The sequence below is a fragment of the Crassostrea angulata genome, chromosome 5 (assembly GCF_025612915.1).
Source record: "Crassostrea angulata isolate pt1a10 chromosome 5, ASM2561291v2, whole genome shotgun sequence".
Classification (NCBI taxonomy): Eukaryota; Metazoa; Mollusca; class Bivalvia; order Ostreida; family Ostreidae; genus Magallana; species Magallana angulata.
Window position 1 is genome coordinate 25,067,499 of NC_069115.1, and position 15,198 is coordinate 25,082,696.

General features: G+C 36.6%; 3 protein-coding genes across 4 annotated transcripts; 2 read left to right on the forward strand and 1 right to left on the reverse strand.

Moving 5' to 3' along the window:
• Positions 1–1,477, forward strand: LOC128185251 (uncharacterized). The gene is made up of 2 exons (XM_052854894.1): positions 1–477; positions 932–1,477. Exons 1-2 carry the CDS (start codon positions 1–3, stop codon positions 1,475–1,477), a joined length of 1,023 nt encoding a protein of 340 aa, XP_052710854.1.
• A 3,375-nt stretch (positions 1,478–4,852) lies between these two features.
• LOC128185561 (small nuclear ribonucleoprotein E) lies at positions 4,853–8,803 on the forward strand. Its single transcript, XM_052855129.1, has 5 exons — positions 4,853–4,990; positions 7,463–7,489; positions 7,662–7,724; positions 7,859–7,937; positions 8,383–8,803. Exons 1-5 carry the CDS (start codon positions 4,940–4,942, stop codon positions 8,433–8,435), a joined length of 273 nt encoding a protein of 90 aa, XP_052711089.1. The 5' UTR covers positions 4,853–4,939; the 3' UTR covers positions 8,436–8,803.
• Positions 8,804–12,798: 3,995 nt separating this feature from the next.
• Positions 12,799–14,876, reverse strand: LOC128185562 (uncharacterized). Of its 2 annotated transcripts, XM_052855131.1 has the most exons (3): positions 14,773–14,876; positions 14,180–14,456; positions 12,799–13,792 (listed from the first exon to the last, which is right to left on the reverse strand). In XM_052855131.1, exons 2-3 carry the CDS (start codon positions 14,448–14,450, stop codon positions 13,068–13,070), a joined length of 996 nt encoding a protein of 331 aa, XP_052711091.1. In that variant the 5' UTR covers positions 14,451–14,456; positions 14,773–14,876; the 3' UTR covers positions 12,799–13,067. The 2 variants fall into 2 exon arrangements, with proteins under 2 accessions (XP_052711091.1, XP_052711090.1); XM_052855130.1 differs by having other exon boundaries at positions 12,799–14,456.
• Between the last annotated feature and the right edge of the window lie 322 nt (positions 14,877–15,198).

Sequence of the window (15,198 nt, forward strand, 5' to 3'; positions counted from 1 at the left end):
ATGGCGTCTAATGTAACATGGGCTCAAGTTCACGTCGTTCTTTGTGAACAACACCAGCAGGAGCTAGACATGCACTGCGAGGATTGCCATCTGGACTTGTGTCTGGAATGCGCTAAAATGGACCAAACAAAGCACAATTGGAGTTCTATTAAAAATATTGCGAGGAAAATTCGGAAAAAATGTAGGATTGGATTGAAGAAAGTCCATAATACAGATTTGGTTGCATTAGAAGAAGACTTGTATAAACTTCAATGTACAGAAAAAAGGAATACAGAGCTGTTTAATCGAGAAAAGGAGAAAGTAGAACTTCAATTTGACAAAATCGTTGACTCGCTATCTGAAATCAAGAACCGGATTTTGATCTGTATGGAAGACAAGAAGGATATAAATAATCAGTACCTTAAACAGACTCGGAAATCACTGGAAGACAAAAGCCAGAAAGCAAAAGAAATCATAAGTTTTATTGAAAAGAACAAGGTAAGCGACCCTAGCCTCGTTGAACATTATAACCAGGTGCAAGACTTGCTTCAAAGAGAAAATATATATTTTCATGAAAATGAATATTCTATGCGTTACTTTGGAGAAGAGTCAGATACCGAGTGCTTGGACAAAATGATGGGTAGAATAATAGATGTTAACGTTTTCGAAATCGAACAAATTTCAAATTTTAGCGTGAAAAACACTAAAATTGATTCCATCCATACCTTTAAAGAGAACACTGCTTGGATTAGCAAGGAGACACAATGCCTGAAGGTAGACAGGACAGGAAATGTCGAAAGAACTGTGCTGCTGGAATGTCAGATCGGAGATTTTACCGTCTGTTCTAACGATACCATTTACTATACAGACATGGATCAACGTTGCGTTGTGTTCGTGTCGTCTGCAGGAGAGAAGCAGACGATGTTTGATGCGTATCCTTTAATTCCTCTAGGAATCTGCTGGTCAAGAGTCGGTGGAAACGTTGTGTGAGGACGACGATGCCTACGAACCTGACAGCTCATGCAGCCGTTTGTTAAAAAGTATTACACTGACGGGAAAAGGTATCAAAGAAATAGAATTTGACGAGAAGAACAACAGATTGTTTACCTTTCCAACACGCGTCGCACAGAACAAGAACACAGACATCTGCGTTATTGACATGAAAGACACGGACACTGGAGAACTTTACATTCTGTCTTCTGATGGCATCCGGAGAGCCATTTATCGTGGAACCGAGACGGACCAGAATCCATTTTGTCCGTGTGCGGTTGAATGTGACTCTGACTATAACTGCATAGTGTCCGACACATTCAATAGCTCACTTCACGTTCTTCATTGTACTGGACAACTACTAAAAATTCTACGCCTACCAGACCTTCAAGAATTGTCCTCTGTGTCTATCATCAAACACACAATGTGGATCGGTACATCTGGGGGAGACGTCGGAGTCTATAGATACATCAAAGACCATGACGACGCAGAAACAATCCCGGCGTAGTTTAGGCAGTTACTATAAAAGTATCGCAATAATGACATTGTTCTATTTTAGTTGATTAAATTCTTGATGTCGAATTGTATAATTTTCGTATTTAAATCCATCGAGGAAATTTGAAAATCATCACTAATTCATTATGTCGAATGGAATATCAATCTATGTCAGATTAGAAAGCAGTTATACTTTTTTTTAAGTTTAAATGTTTCACTGTTGGGTCCGAATTATTATTAAATGTACAAAAGTTCGTACCGATTTGGCCAAAAATTGTAAGGTCAGATTTCTTTCAAAGTTTAGATATATTACATCCCAAAGAGAAAAAAAATATTAAATTTTCAGAAAAATGAATAATAGAAAAATTTTGACTTATCTGTTTTGTACAACCTTAATTAACAAGGAAGACTCTGTCCGTAAATGTACATAATTAATACATGTATACATAATTATGTTACATATAAATCGATGATTAGATTTGATATTTGGATTCACGCACTTTTATATATATGATATTTTATTGTAAAAATAGTAAAACAATAAAAATATTATAAAACATAATGATGGTAAAAACGGTACGTACATGTTCATTTCTCTGAGTCTGTGCCTTAAACTATATATCAGTCCCTGTTTGTTGTAATAAAACATACAGCCAGCTTGTCAGGGCGGATATTTTCTTCGATTTTGCAACAATATGTAAAATTGTATTGATATCTCAAATGGCAACAAAAGCAGTTGTTTGTTTGACTGTGCGCATGCAACATGTTCAGCAAAAGTGGTTGGTGTGCAACACAAGAATTCTAGCGTTTATGTAACATACAATGCACACAACTGGATTAAACAAGATGCTACATATGATTAATGAAAGGTGTGTTTTGAAATCATTATCAAACAGGTATTGTTATATTGATGTGGTGTAATTCGGCGGCATGTGCATCAATAATGATTATATAAGTAGTTATACCATGGATAACAAAGTGTCAAATGATGCATTGAGCCAAACGTCTCGGGTTCTGTGTAGGAATGATGCATGAGTTCCGATAATTCTTGTCAGTTGGTTCTGCTTATTTCATCCTTTTGCAGTTTTTTTAAATGGAATTTAAAAGAACTTATGCAAACATTACCCAAAGAAATCATGAAGACTTTATAAAGACAAAATGTCGGGACAAGAAAACAGCTGACGATTATACTTTATTCTACAACAGTTATATTATTGCCGAGATCAGGCCTCAGGACCATGAAGTAGTCTTAGACTTCTTGAAAGTCAAAATTTGTATACTCTCTTGTTGTCTTGCATCGTCGGAAGCCACGGGTTTTGTATCCGTTACACTGCTTTCTACCGGGTTGAAACCCGTGGGTTCCGACGATGATTGTCTTGTGACTGAAAACATTGAAATTGAAAAAAATGAAATGCTATCAAAATGTGTCTCTATATTACATTAAAAGCTACACACGCAGTTTAAGCGTTGTTTATGTTTCATGATCCTGAGTCCAGAGATGCCGCGGCCATTACTCTCCCACGAACGTCATCAGTTAAAAATCAGATCAGAAAAATTAATTCATATTTATTCATAGCCTGTATTGGTCATAAAAGTGTAATTTCAGAACGTTAATATTTTTTTTAATAATGATAAAAAAAAATGTCAATTTCACGTTTTAGTTCCGGTCAAAACGTTGTGTACTGCCTCAAAGAGTTCTATGTGGCTGTTCCAAGGACAGATTTCCTCGCCACATTTTCCTTACATAAATAGTAAAGTTTATCAAATATCCCACAGAAAAAAAGCATGATGTCCGCATGCCATCCCAAATTTAAACTAATTACATAGGCGTCGGAACCGGGGGTGGTGGGCTAGGGGGATGGACTTAGCCCCCCCCCCCCCCTTTTTCGCCAAGTTAGACCTAACCATAATTATACTCGCATAGCACCAGAGAGGGTCCTGCCCCCCCCCCCCTTTTTTTTCTCGCAGCAAACATAATTTTCCCAAAATTTCTAAAATGGACATTACAAAGATTGAAATAAGGATTTTCATGATTTTGGGAATTAGGTTGTGGTTTTTTTTTTTTGCTTGTCAAGATTTCTGACGATTTGTCTAGCTCCCCCCCCCCCCCCCCACCAACACTTTAAATTTTCTTCCGACGCCACTGAATTAAGTACAAACAAAACCGTTGGGATTACACAGAATGTCTCTCTATCATCCTCACAATGGCAACGACCTAGACTTAGAACCCCTGACATTGTGAGGATGTCTTTACGTATAGGACCAGAGTAACGAACAGAAGAAATACTGAGCTGTTAGTTAGAATAGAAATAAAGTTCTTGTTATCGTGAATGGTGCAGAATAACTTTCTCAATCTCGATACGTTGTCGATTTAAGGTGCCATGGTGGTACTCCTAAATTAATGTGGGTAGAAGTTCATTATATATATTCAAAATACTTTCCCCAGACGAGTTTAGAAATTTTAAAATTTTACAACACTTGTTTGACTAAAAACCGTTTTAAGAATTTTTAGTATGGTTAAAATTATGAAAGCCTCAGCAGTATTCGAACCCCGGCATGATTCACAGATTCATAGCCAATTGCGCTAAACTGTTAGGTAACAATAATGGGAAAGAAAAGATTACAGAATTTATACTTGATTTTATTGTTTAATTTGATAGAAAGTACGTAACCTTATAAGGATACCTGTCATAGGCGTCGGAAGCAAATTGAAAGTGGGGGGGCTAGACTAATCCTCAGAAATATTGAGAAAAAAGTAATTCCAAAAATCATGGAAATCCTAATCCGTGTGTGTGGGGGGGGGGGGGGGGGGGGGGGGGGGGGGGGGGGGGAGTATACCCATACTTCCAAAAAAAAAAATACTTATCCTAAATTTTTTTTCCAAAATCAGGAAATTCCTAATCCATGGGGGGGGGGGGGGGGGGGGGGGGGGGCTAGTATGCTTCTGAATCTCACTTCTCAATCTTTCAAGGTAAATTTAGGAACAATAATATTTCCTACGACAAAAAGTGGGGGGCTGAACCCTCTATCATGCTATGTTTGTAATGGTTAGGTATAACTTTGCAAAAAAAGTGGGGGGGGGGGGGGGGGCTAAGCCCCCCCTAGCCCCCCCGGTTCCGACGCCTATGCCTGTCCCATACAGCCATAACCATCTTCCTAAGTCAAGGGTTTCTGAAACGCTCCGCTACTAACAAAAACGTCACATTTAACCTAAGAAAATAAGTTCCTGGTGTGGGCAGATTTCTAAAATCTAAACTTTAAAAATAATGTCTTCACTTGAGAGGTGGTTATTTCTTCACGATTTCGTTTTCGCAGTAAACCTTAATCGGAATAAATCAATATCAAATTTAATTATTTTTATTTAATCGGGTATGATATTCAAAACATTTCTGATCGGGATCAAAGTACAGTGCATGCATTGTTTGTCCGCCATTTTCACCGGTTCTTTTCAACGTGATTTATACGATTATTCACGATGGCGTACAAAGGTGGACAGAAGGTGCAGAAGGTTATGGTGCAGCCTATTGTATCCTTTTGAAATCTGGTTAATGATATTCTGCGGAAAGTTATGATATTGCATCAAAATGTGTAGCTTTGTCGCAGGCATTGTTAACCCACGCTGGTCATGAGAAAATATTGTTAAATGAGAAGATGTGTATTGGGTCCTCAAGCATTTATGTGTGTAATTAAGTAAAGCATTAGTTGTGCCCGTTAAGTCGTTATTTCTGTCGAGTTCAATTCAAGAGAAAAGCTTTTATGTCAACATGCAAGACCCCGTTTTTGCTATAGTTTATAGAGATGTTGTCCCTTAATGGCTTTCTCAGTGTAACTATAGATTTTGAAAGCTTTTTCTTCCTGGTTTTAATCGTCATAGTGTTTGTAATTTAAATCACTTATGATTTAGTGGTATCAAGCATTTAAGTAACTCCACTTTTGCAGGTCCAGTACAATCACTTGTGACAGTCAGACCGATTCGAATACCAGTGCAAGATAGCTCTGGTAGAGCACATGACTAGAGATTCAGGGGGCCAGATTAGAATCCTGGTCTGGTCCATCATAATATTTCTCCCATCCTGTTACATTTGGTGGTGTGACCAACCCCTGGACTGACGGGCGAACTCCTGCCTGGTGATTTTCTGGGACAAAGACCATTTAAGGGGGAGGAATGTGACGGTCAGACTGGTTCGAATACCGGCGAAAGATGGCCCAATTGGTAGCGCACCTGACTAAAGATTCAAGGGTCTGGATTTGAATTGAGGTCTGGTCCGTCAATATTTCTCCCATCCTATTGCACACTAAATTTAGCTACCTACATGTAGGTTGAATTACTTAGTACCTGAAATAGGAGAATTTAGCTACCCAGTAAGACTTTTTTCTTTGATAGGCATATGTACAAAACTTGCACTTCGGCCTAAAAAAATAATGTTTTGTTTCCGCTTTCATGCTGAAGGAAAAATAGGGTTGGTAGGTTAACAAAGTTTATTACGGGAAGCCATTGTCTACTTTCACTTTTGAAAGATAACGAGTTGTCTCGCTTAAAAGAGAGTGTCATTGTGTGGTGATTCTGTGGATATATAAAAAAAATATCTATCATAACAGGTGATCACTAATAAGGGATGAGGGTTTTGTGAAAGTGGCCAAAAGAGTTGGCAGAAGTGTAAGCTTGAGGTCGAATGTGTAAGACCTTTCAATAAATATCTTTTCATGGAATCAGGATGTCACTTGACTATTTAGCTGGCCTCACAAAAAAACAATCTCATATATCAGATTTGTCTTTGGATGATGCCAGCAATGAGAGCATTAATTGGATCTACTAGCATGGAGACATCTATCCATTTTGAAATAAAACGTTTGAGTAACACTGATTTGTATTTCAAAGAAAAACTGCTACAAGCGTTTTTGTGACCACAAATTTCGAGTAAAAATTTTTCCAAACTGGACTAAAATGGAAATTGACGATCTCCTGTCCAAAATCTGTAATAAGAAAGTTTTGAGTCTGCGGTTTTAGCTAGGGTCGGTCAGGAAAACGGAAACAAACCATTTTATCCGGCCTTAGGTGAAGAGACTCGTGAGCACTTGCTCTGATGAACACGCCTCTGGTGTTTTGCTGAAAACTGCTCAAAAGCAGCGATTTTTAAAACAATTTTTGCTCTGGGTTGGTTTTTTAAAAGTGGATTGTATAAATAAAGGTTGAGAGTTTTACAACTTTTTGTCTGTTTTACATAAACAGTGAATTGTATAAAGGTAGCTAAACAAACCTACTTCAGGTAGATAAATAAAGCTATGTAGGTAACCGTAAATCAAGCTTCGTAGTTTAGTCTAGTGATTGCACTAGACCTGTCCTGCATTTGGTTTTGCAGTTATACTTCCATTTTTTTTCTGTAAAAGACACTGCTGCTTGTTTATTGGGATAGAGAAAAAAATGATGGACAAGACGAAGATTCAAACCCTGGCCCTTTGAATCTCTTGTTAGAGGTGCTAATTTCTGAGCTATTTGGCACATGCATTTGAGCCGATCAACAAATGAAACTACTTGCAGTCATCATCAGCAAATAATTAAATAATCTACATGCGCTGATCCAGAAAATTTTTGCAGGGGGTGGGGGGTCCCGACAGTTATTTGAGTTTGCCAGGGGGATGGGGGTCTGAGGTCCATATTTATAGTAATTTTATAATGTAAATTTAATGAAATTTAAATTGGGGGTGGGGGGGGGGGTCTTGACTACCCTAAACCCTCTCTAGGCTCTTGATCTGTGTATGATCTATATACAGAATACTGAGCTTACCAAAGTTACTATGAAAGCGGAATATGAAGTATAGCTTTATTCATTTTTAAACAAAAAATGATCATCAAGGCATAATTACCAGTATGTGTTTTATAATTAATCAATTCAAATTAGTATCAGCAAGAATTCCAATTTAGTATGTCATATTTTTATCTTATCTGCAATTTGTAGGTCTCCAAATTTATTGTATTATATTCCTTAACTTTAAATAGAATCTGATTTTCAGATACTTGCAGAATGTAAGTACAGAATTAATGTTTTGTTTCTAATCTCTCACCTTATTAAACTCTAAGTGATCAGAACTTGTCAGTAACTGGTAAAATCTCTACAAATTATACCAGTATATCAACATACAAGGATAAGGGAATATAATTTTTGTGATATTTTATTTTTGGTTTGTATTCATTGTAGAGATCTAGAATATCCGTTTGGTTATATGAGCAGACAAACCTGAGGATAGAGGGATGTATAGTGGTCAGTGGAATTACTCTTTGTTATATGAAGTGGGAAAGCAACTACAGGCTTTCATTTTATTATTCTATTATTGTGTCTAAAAAAAATATTAAATTAAAACTTATATTCTTTATGTGATCACTCTTCATTAACAGGGTTTTGATGAATACATGAATCTTGTTTTGGATGAGGCAGAAGAGGTTCACATGAAAACAAAAAACAGGAAGACATTAGGTAAGGGATTGCATGGTTAATTGTTTTTTAGAATGGAACTCATGGTTGTTGTTTCATTAATAAATTTGGAAGGTACGCTAACTTTTGATATCAAAGGAAATTTTGATATAAAATAATGCAATTTTTGGATTTTCATTGCTAGATTTGAAAAGAGGAATGAATTTATTTTCATTTAAGAAATTGAGCAACAATTGTCACAGTTTGACTTTGCTTGAGAATCTGATTATTTTTTTGCCTAGTAATGTTAAAAGTTCATTGCAATTCCTTTGAGTTTTGAATGTAGTTAACTTCAATCCTTTTTTATCGTGATTTGCAGAAATGCAACCTATAAGTTTTATGTTTGGATGTGGCTCTTTCCTAATCAATTAGTGTGTCTTCAGGCATTAAATCTTATTATTACGGTGTACCTTAGGAATATCATTGAATTGTAGTTTATATATTGCAGGACGAATTCTTCTAAAGGGAGACAACATAACATTAATTCAACAAGTGCAGTGACAGTGACCATTGTGAACTGTGATAGAAGGCTGTGGGCAGCAATCAGACTCGTTACTTTTGATTCCATGATGCAAGGAATCAATCCAACAAACATTCTGTAACTGTTGTGTTCCCGATATTTTGTTTTTTATTATTGTAGAACTGTTGGATTTGTTGAAACCTTGTATAGAAAATACATGTCATGTATATACATATTCATAAAAAAACTATGTACATGTATATCAGATGATTAATGGAAAAAATATTGCACAGGCTTGAAGAGGATCTCCACTTAAATTCTGAAGTTTGTGTTTTCATCATTCATTATCATGATCCTATTGTAATACAAGAACATACTTTCCTCTGAGACATAAACTTTTTTAAATATTTCCTTTGTCATTTCTTATTTAAAAAAAAAGAGTATTTCTGCTGACGAATTTCAATGAAAGAAAGGAGTAAATTTAAAAGGGGGGGGGGGGGGGGGTAAAGTAAACATTGGCCAACTAAAATCACTGATACATGATTTTGGTATAAATGCCAGATGGTGATTAATTGTCAGTGAAGGTTAAATATTCAAAAGCTGGAACAGGAGAAGTGAGTAACTATTTTTTGGTTTGTTCAAATGTCCACAGTGAGAGTTTCTGTCTGCCCCTGGGGATGAAGGATGGGAGGTTGTTTTAGATAAAACATAGCTAGCCATAAACTAGCCACCTTGTTTTAGTTTATCTATGAAAACATGGGAAAATTATTTTCTTTCAGATTCTTGCATCTTTTCAATTATGATCTTTTATGAAGTTTTAAGCTAAAATTATAGGTTTCATAGTCCTTTTTGAAAGATTTCAGGCAAGGAGGTGGTCGTTATTACAAATTTATAATTTTTCTACTCCAGAATGAAACCTAATTAATTAAATGCATACCGGTATATGAGACTCGTCGACAAGTTTGTGGATGGGCTATATGATACTCCGGTGACTGTTACTTGGGCCTGTTGGCCTCTTGTTTCTCATGATGAAAAAAAAACTGAACGCATACATGGATCTGATGAAGCCATTAATTCTTGGCCCATTTGTCGTGATTTCAGACCTTACGGAGAGGTCAATATTTTTAATTCAATATCTTTTTTATATGGTCATTAATTTTGCATTTAGTAAAACTTTTAAATCTTGAAATATTTTCTTCTCTTTATCCACAGCAGGGGAAGATATCATGCGATATACTACATGTAATACATTATTATAATATACATAATAATAATACAATATCGTACCATATGATCAATATTATATATTTCAATATCATATTAAACAATTTCATGTGATATAATAAATTATTTGACCACTATCATATAATTGTAAAATATTGTATCATTTGATAAAGTATTATATATATATTACAATATCATATGAAACAATATCATGTGATAAAAAATTCAATAATGCAATATCATTTTATATAATATTGTATCATAATCTGGGATTCATTTATATTATAGTTAAATCAACTATGCAAGCTATTAATTATCTATAAAACAACTGACCTGTTTCAAAAAACTAAACCTCATCCGGCATCCAATTACCTATGGCTCAGATTCAGCATCCAAGCCTGTCTGGTGCATCAATATCATAATACGCACCATCCATGCAAGTTTGGTGACGTAAGAACCAGTACTAACTAAGATATAATCATCAGAGGGTACCTGCTCCAAAAACTTTAACCAGGTCTTAAAACCTGAACCTCCTCCAGCAACCGAAACCTATGGGTCAGACTGAGCATTCAAGCCTGTCAGGTGCATCAGTAACACAAGAGGCCCATGGGCCACATCGCTCATCTGAGGAACAATAGGTATGATAAAGTCAGCTTAATGGAGTCATAATTCAAGCAATCTGGACAATGTACAATAATACACGTAGATCCTGTATAAATAAAATCCATTTTCCCCCTTGGAACTCGGATAGCCCTGATTGCTGCCAATATTTACAAGAGCAGACTTTAATCACCGCTCCTGCACATATATAGGAACTCAACGTTACGCAGGCAGGGATGACCGCACACCTACGCAACTCAACAGGTACCAACGTTTCCGCCAACAGCTCAACCTTACGCAAGCAGGGAGTGCCGCACATTTGCGCTAGAAAGGCCTGAACACCTGCAGGGATGACCATACACTAGTGCTCCGCCTCAACCACCACCAATTCAAGCAGGTATGACTGTACACTTGTATTAATGCGATATAGAGCAGGAATGACCGCACACTTTGTATCGAAGGTTAGAAAACACGGATGTTCACTCGCTCAATCTACCCATACCTGTTCAAGTTTCACCCCAAACAGTCGCTCATCATAATGTTATAGACACTGTCCCTATATATGTGCTGGCCGAAAATAATTCATAGTATCTAAAAATTGGAAATCAAAAATAAACAAACTAATCCGGCCTAACCCAAAACTTCTGATGCAGAACAACTTATATACATTGAATATTTATTATTGTATAAAAATAATCATCACAATAATTGGTTAACAGTGGATGCATTAATTAAAATAATCAAGAATCAATAAATCAAGGGCAACAACTCAATACAGTAATACAAAAAGATTCCAATGAAAAAATAGCTGCCTGATTCAATTTTATAGTCACATCACATGTTGAGTATTGCAGTTCTCAAAAAAATCCTTTACAATTGCTTATATATGGGATATTTAGCTACATCAAACTCTGAACCTTCTTGTGAGGCCGAAGAATTGTCCTGGAGCCAAAGTTTTAACAATTTCTGAGAAGAAGATTTTTAAAGATTTACTCTATATATTCCTATGTAAAATTTCGACCCCCCATTGTGGCCCCACCCTACCCCCAGGGATCATGATTTTCACAACTTTGAATCTACACTACCTGAGGATGCTTCCACACAAGTTTCAGCTTTCCTGGCTGATAAGTTTCTGAGAAGAAGATTTTTAAAGATTTACTCTATATATATTCCTATGTAAAATTTCGACCCCCCATTGAGGCCCCACCCTACCCCCAAGGATCATGATTTTCACAACTTTGAATCTACACTACCTTAGGATGTTTCCACACAAGTTTCAGCTTTCCTGGCTGATTAGTTTCTGAGAAGAAGATTTTCAAAGATTTACTCTATATATTCCTATGTAAAACTTCGACCCCCCATTGTGGCCCCACCCTACCCCCGGGGGTCTTGATTTTCACAACTTTGAATCTACACTACCTGAGGATGCTTTCACACAAGTTTCAGCTTTCCTGGCTGTTTAGTTTCTGAGAAGAAGATTTTTAAAGATTTACTCTATATATTCCTATGTAAAATTTCGACCCCCCATTGTGGCCCCACCCTACCCCGGGTGTCATGAATTTCACAACTTTGAATCTACACTACCTGAGGATGCTTCCACACAAGTTTCAGCTTTCCTGGCTGATTAGTTTCTGAGAAGAAGATTTTTAAAGATTTACTCTATATATTCCTATGTAAAACTTCGACCCCCCATTGTGGCCCCACCCTACCCCCGGGGGTCATGAATTTCACAACTTTGAATCTACACTACCTGAGGATGCTTCCACACAAGTTTCAGCTTTCCTGGCTGTTTAGTTTCTGAGAAGAAGATTTTTAAAGATTTACTCTATATATTCCTATGTAAAACTTCGACCCCCCATTGTGGCCCCATCCTACCCCTGGGGGTCATGAATTTCACAACTTTGAATCTACACTACCTGAAGATGCTTCCACACAAGTTTCAGCTTTCCTGGCTTTCTGGTTCTTGAGAAGAAGATTTTTGAAAATTTCTCAAAATTTTTCATTATTTTCTAATTATCTCCCCTTTTAAACGGGTGTGGCCCTTAATTTTCACAACTTTGAATCCCCTTTGTCTAAGGATGATTTGTGCCAAGTTTGGTTGAAATTGGCCAAGTAGTTCTTGAGAAGATGTTGAAAATGTGAAAAGTTTACGGACAGACAGACAGACGGACAGACAGACAGACGGACGACAGACAAAATGTGATCAGAATAGCTCACTTGAGCTTTCAGCTCAGGTGAGCTAATAAGGTGCAAAATCCATGCAATTTTGATAGAAGTAAGGACTTAAAGATAAAATCATCAAAGGAAATCTGCTTCAACTAGCTCTTAAAATCTTAACCACCCCTAGCATCCGAAACCTATCCACTATGGATCAGATTCAGCATTCATGCCTGTCTGGTGCTAGCCAAGGATTTACGATCCACTCTGCTCCTCTATAACAAGTAGAATGGATTGTAAACCCTTGGCTAGCGGAGATGGGTATCCCTCTAAAGAAAGATTTTTTTAAATAGTCATCACTTGTCAAAAGAGATAAAAAGTTTAGAATAACTGTCAATATCAATAAACAAGTTTTTTTTTCAAAAGTAGCACATTTTATTCAATAATCAAGCAGATAGTGTAATATACCAACAGTATAAATATGTATATAAAGTAAAAAAAAAAACAGAGAGATATCGACTTATATCGGATGTAATATAAATACGTACATATGTATGTGCATGAGCCCCCGATTGCGGTACAAAATAATGAGAGAGAGAGAAAATGAGACTGTAGTATATAAACAGTCTCTTGTACAATGTATTAAAAGAGGTATACACCCAGATTTGTGTATTATGGCCCAAATACTGGTATTAATCAAAATTTAAAATAACATCCATTCCTGTATTTTCTTGTTCATCTGGGTGTTCTGGAAGGTCAATAGTCTCCCTTATTTCAACCTCAACATTGCCTTCCTCTGTTACAGGAGGGTCTTCCTCCTGTTTTGTATGCATTACAAAGGAATTATTGTTTCCTGTGGTACACAACGGTGACGTCTTCGATCCCTGAGACCCTGGACCACCAGTATTAGATACTGGAGGAACAGTACCAGTTGCAACTTCTGTAACAGAAGGATCTTCATTCTGGTTTGTATGCTTTACAATACTTGTGGTAGGTAAGGTTGACGTGTCGAATTCCTGAGACACTGGAGGACCAGACATTAGAGGACCAGTATTAGATACTGGAGGCACAGTAATGGCAGCATCAACTATTAAGCGTTCTTCTGTAACAGAAGGATCTTCATTCTGGTTTGTATGCATTACAATACTTGTGGTAGGTAAGGTTGACGTGTCGAATTCCCGAGACACTGGAGGACCAGACATTAGAGGACCAGTATTAGATACCGGAGGCACAATAACGGCAGCATCAACGTGGCATTCTTCTGTAGCAGAAGTGTTACCTGTCATAAGTAAGGGGAACGTGACGGATTCCTGAGACACTGAAAGAATCGTACTTTGATTTAATACTGTGGAAACAGTTCTTACGGCAACACCACAAGCTCCCTCTGCATTTGATCCTGTGTCATGCTCGCAATTATCTGATACAGTAGATGTACAAAACAGTAATTTGCCAAATAGATTCTTTTGGCTTTGAAAGAAGTCCTTGTATGTGATACTTTCCTTATAAATATACTTTCTGATAAAGAATAAAATTAACAAACAATGAACAATTACTAATATGAATACAACATTTATGAGAATTGATATAGCTAAAACCAAGTCCTGTTTATAAATATCTCCCATGAATTTTTTTTCTCTTTTTTTCCTTTCATTGATTTCCTGGTGCCTGGTCTTAGGTGGTGATATTGCCCCAAATTTTTCATAACACTCAAAGTATAAATAACTTTCTGACAAATTGTACAGTAAAGGACATGGAGTGATGTTAAAATTGGCACATGAAGCTTTATACTTTGGTTGAGCTATACCAGAGTTATATTCTGGACAGTATTTTCCATAAATAAAATCCTCATGGAAGCATCCAATAAGAGTCTTTTCTTTGATGCTATCCAAAAGGTAGACAATTTTTTGAGCACTGCTCTTGCACTGTATGTGTTTGTTCATCTCTAGATATTCTTGATAATTCCGAGGTATATAATTTGCCTCCTTCAAAATATATCCTGGACTTGAACAAATTGCAAACAAAGGTCCAAAGGAAAGTAACAAAAACATGAACATGACAGCTCCTGTTCGTTTCATTGCGAGCTAAAAAAAAAAAAAACATTGATAAAGATGACTATCATAGTTTTTCATGTCACAGGCACAATTTAATGTTTATCAATCAATCGCCCAATAAGCCAAATATACAGTAGATCTAGTTCTTTTTTTCTTCAAATGGATGACTGTAGATACTCTTTGAAAATGCTGGGCACAGTTCCCCTTAACAGGAATGATTACTCTACACGGGAATTATTCCTCTTTTCAGTAATAAAATATTCGCATAACGCGTTCCCCCAAATGCGAGATTTTGACCTGTTATTGTTTTTATTTTACATTTCACTAACAAGAATGACCCACTTACTATGTGTGCTAGTATGCTTCAAACTTTGACATTTACAGCTGCGTTACAGTAATGACTTAACGCCAATATCATGCGCGTTTGGGATTTGTTGTGTTTTAATAGAGTCGTACGTAGAAATATTGAATTACAGTCAAGTCGTACCCAACCCGACTCGCACCAAAACCAACTCGTACTCAAATGGTCTGGCCCCGAGGTTATAAAACTTTCTTGAGTACGATCTCGTACTCCAAATCGTACTCCGTGCTCCAAATCGTACTCCTACTCAAGATATCGAGGTTATAAAACTTTTTCATACTCCTACTCGTACTCCGGCTGAGTACAAAAATGCGATTTTCTGAGTAAGCTTTGAAGCTTTCTCAAAGTCGTACTCAAGACATTTAATCTAAATAAAATGCAGTGCAAACATAAAATATTGTTCATATTGTA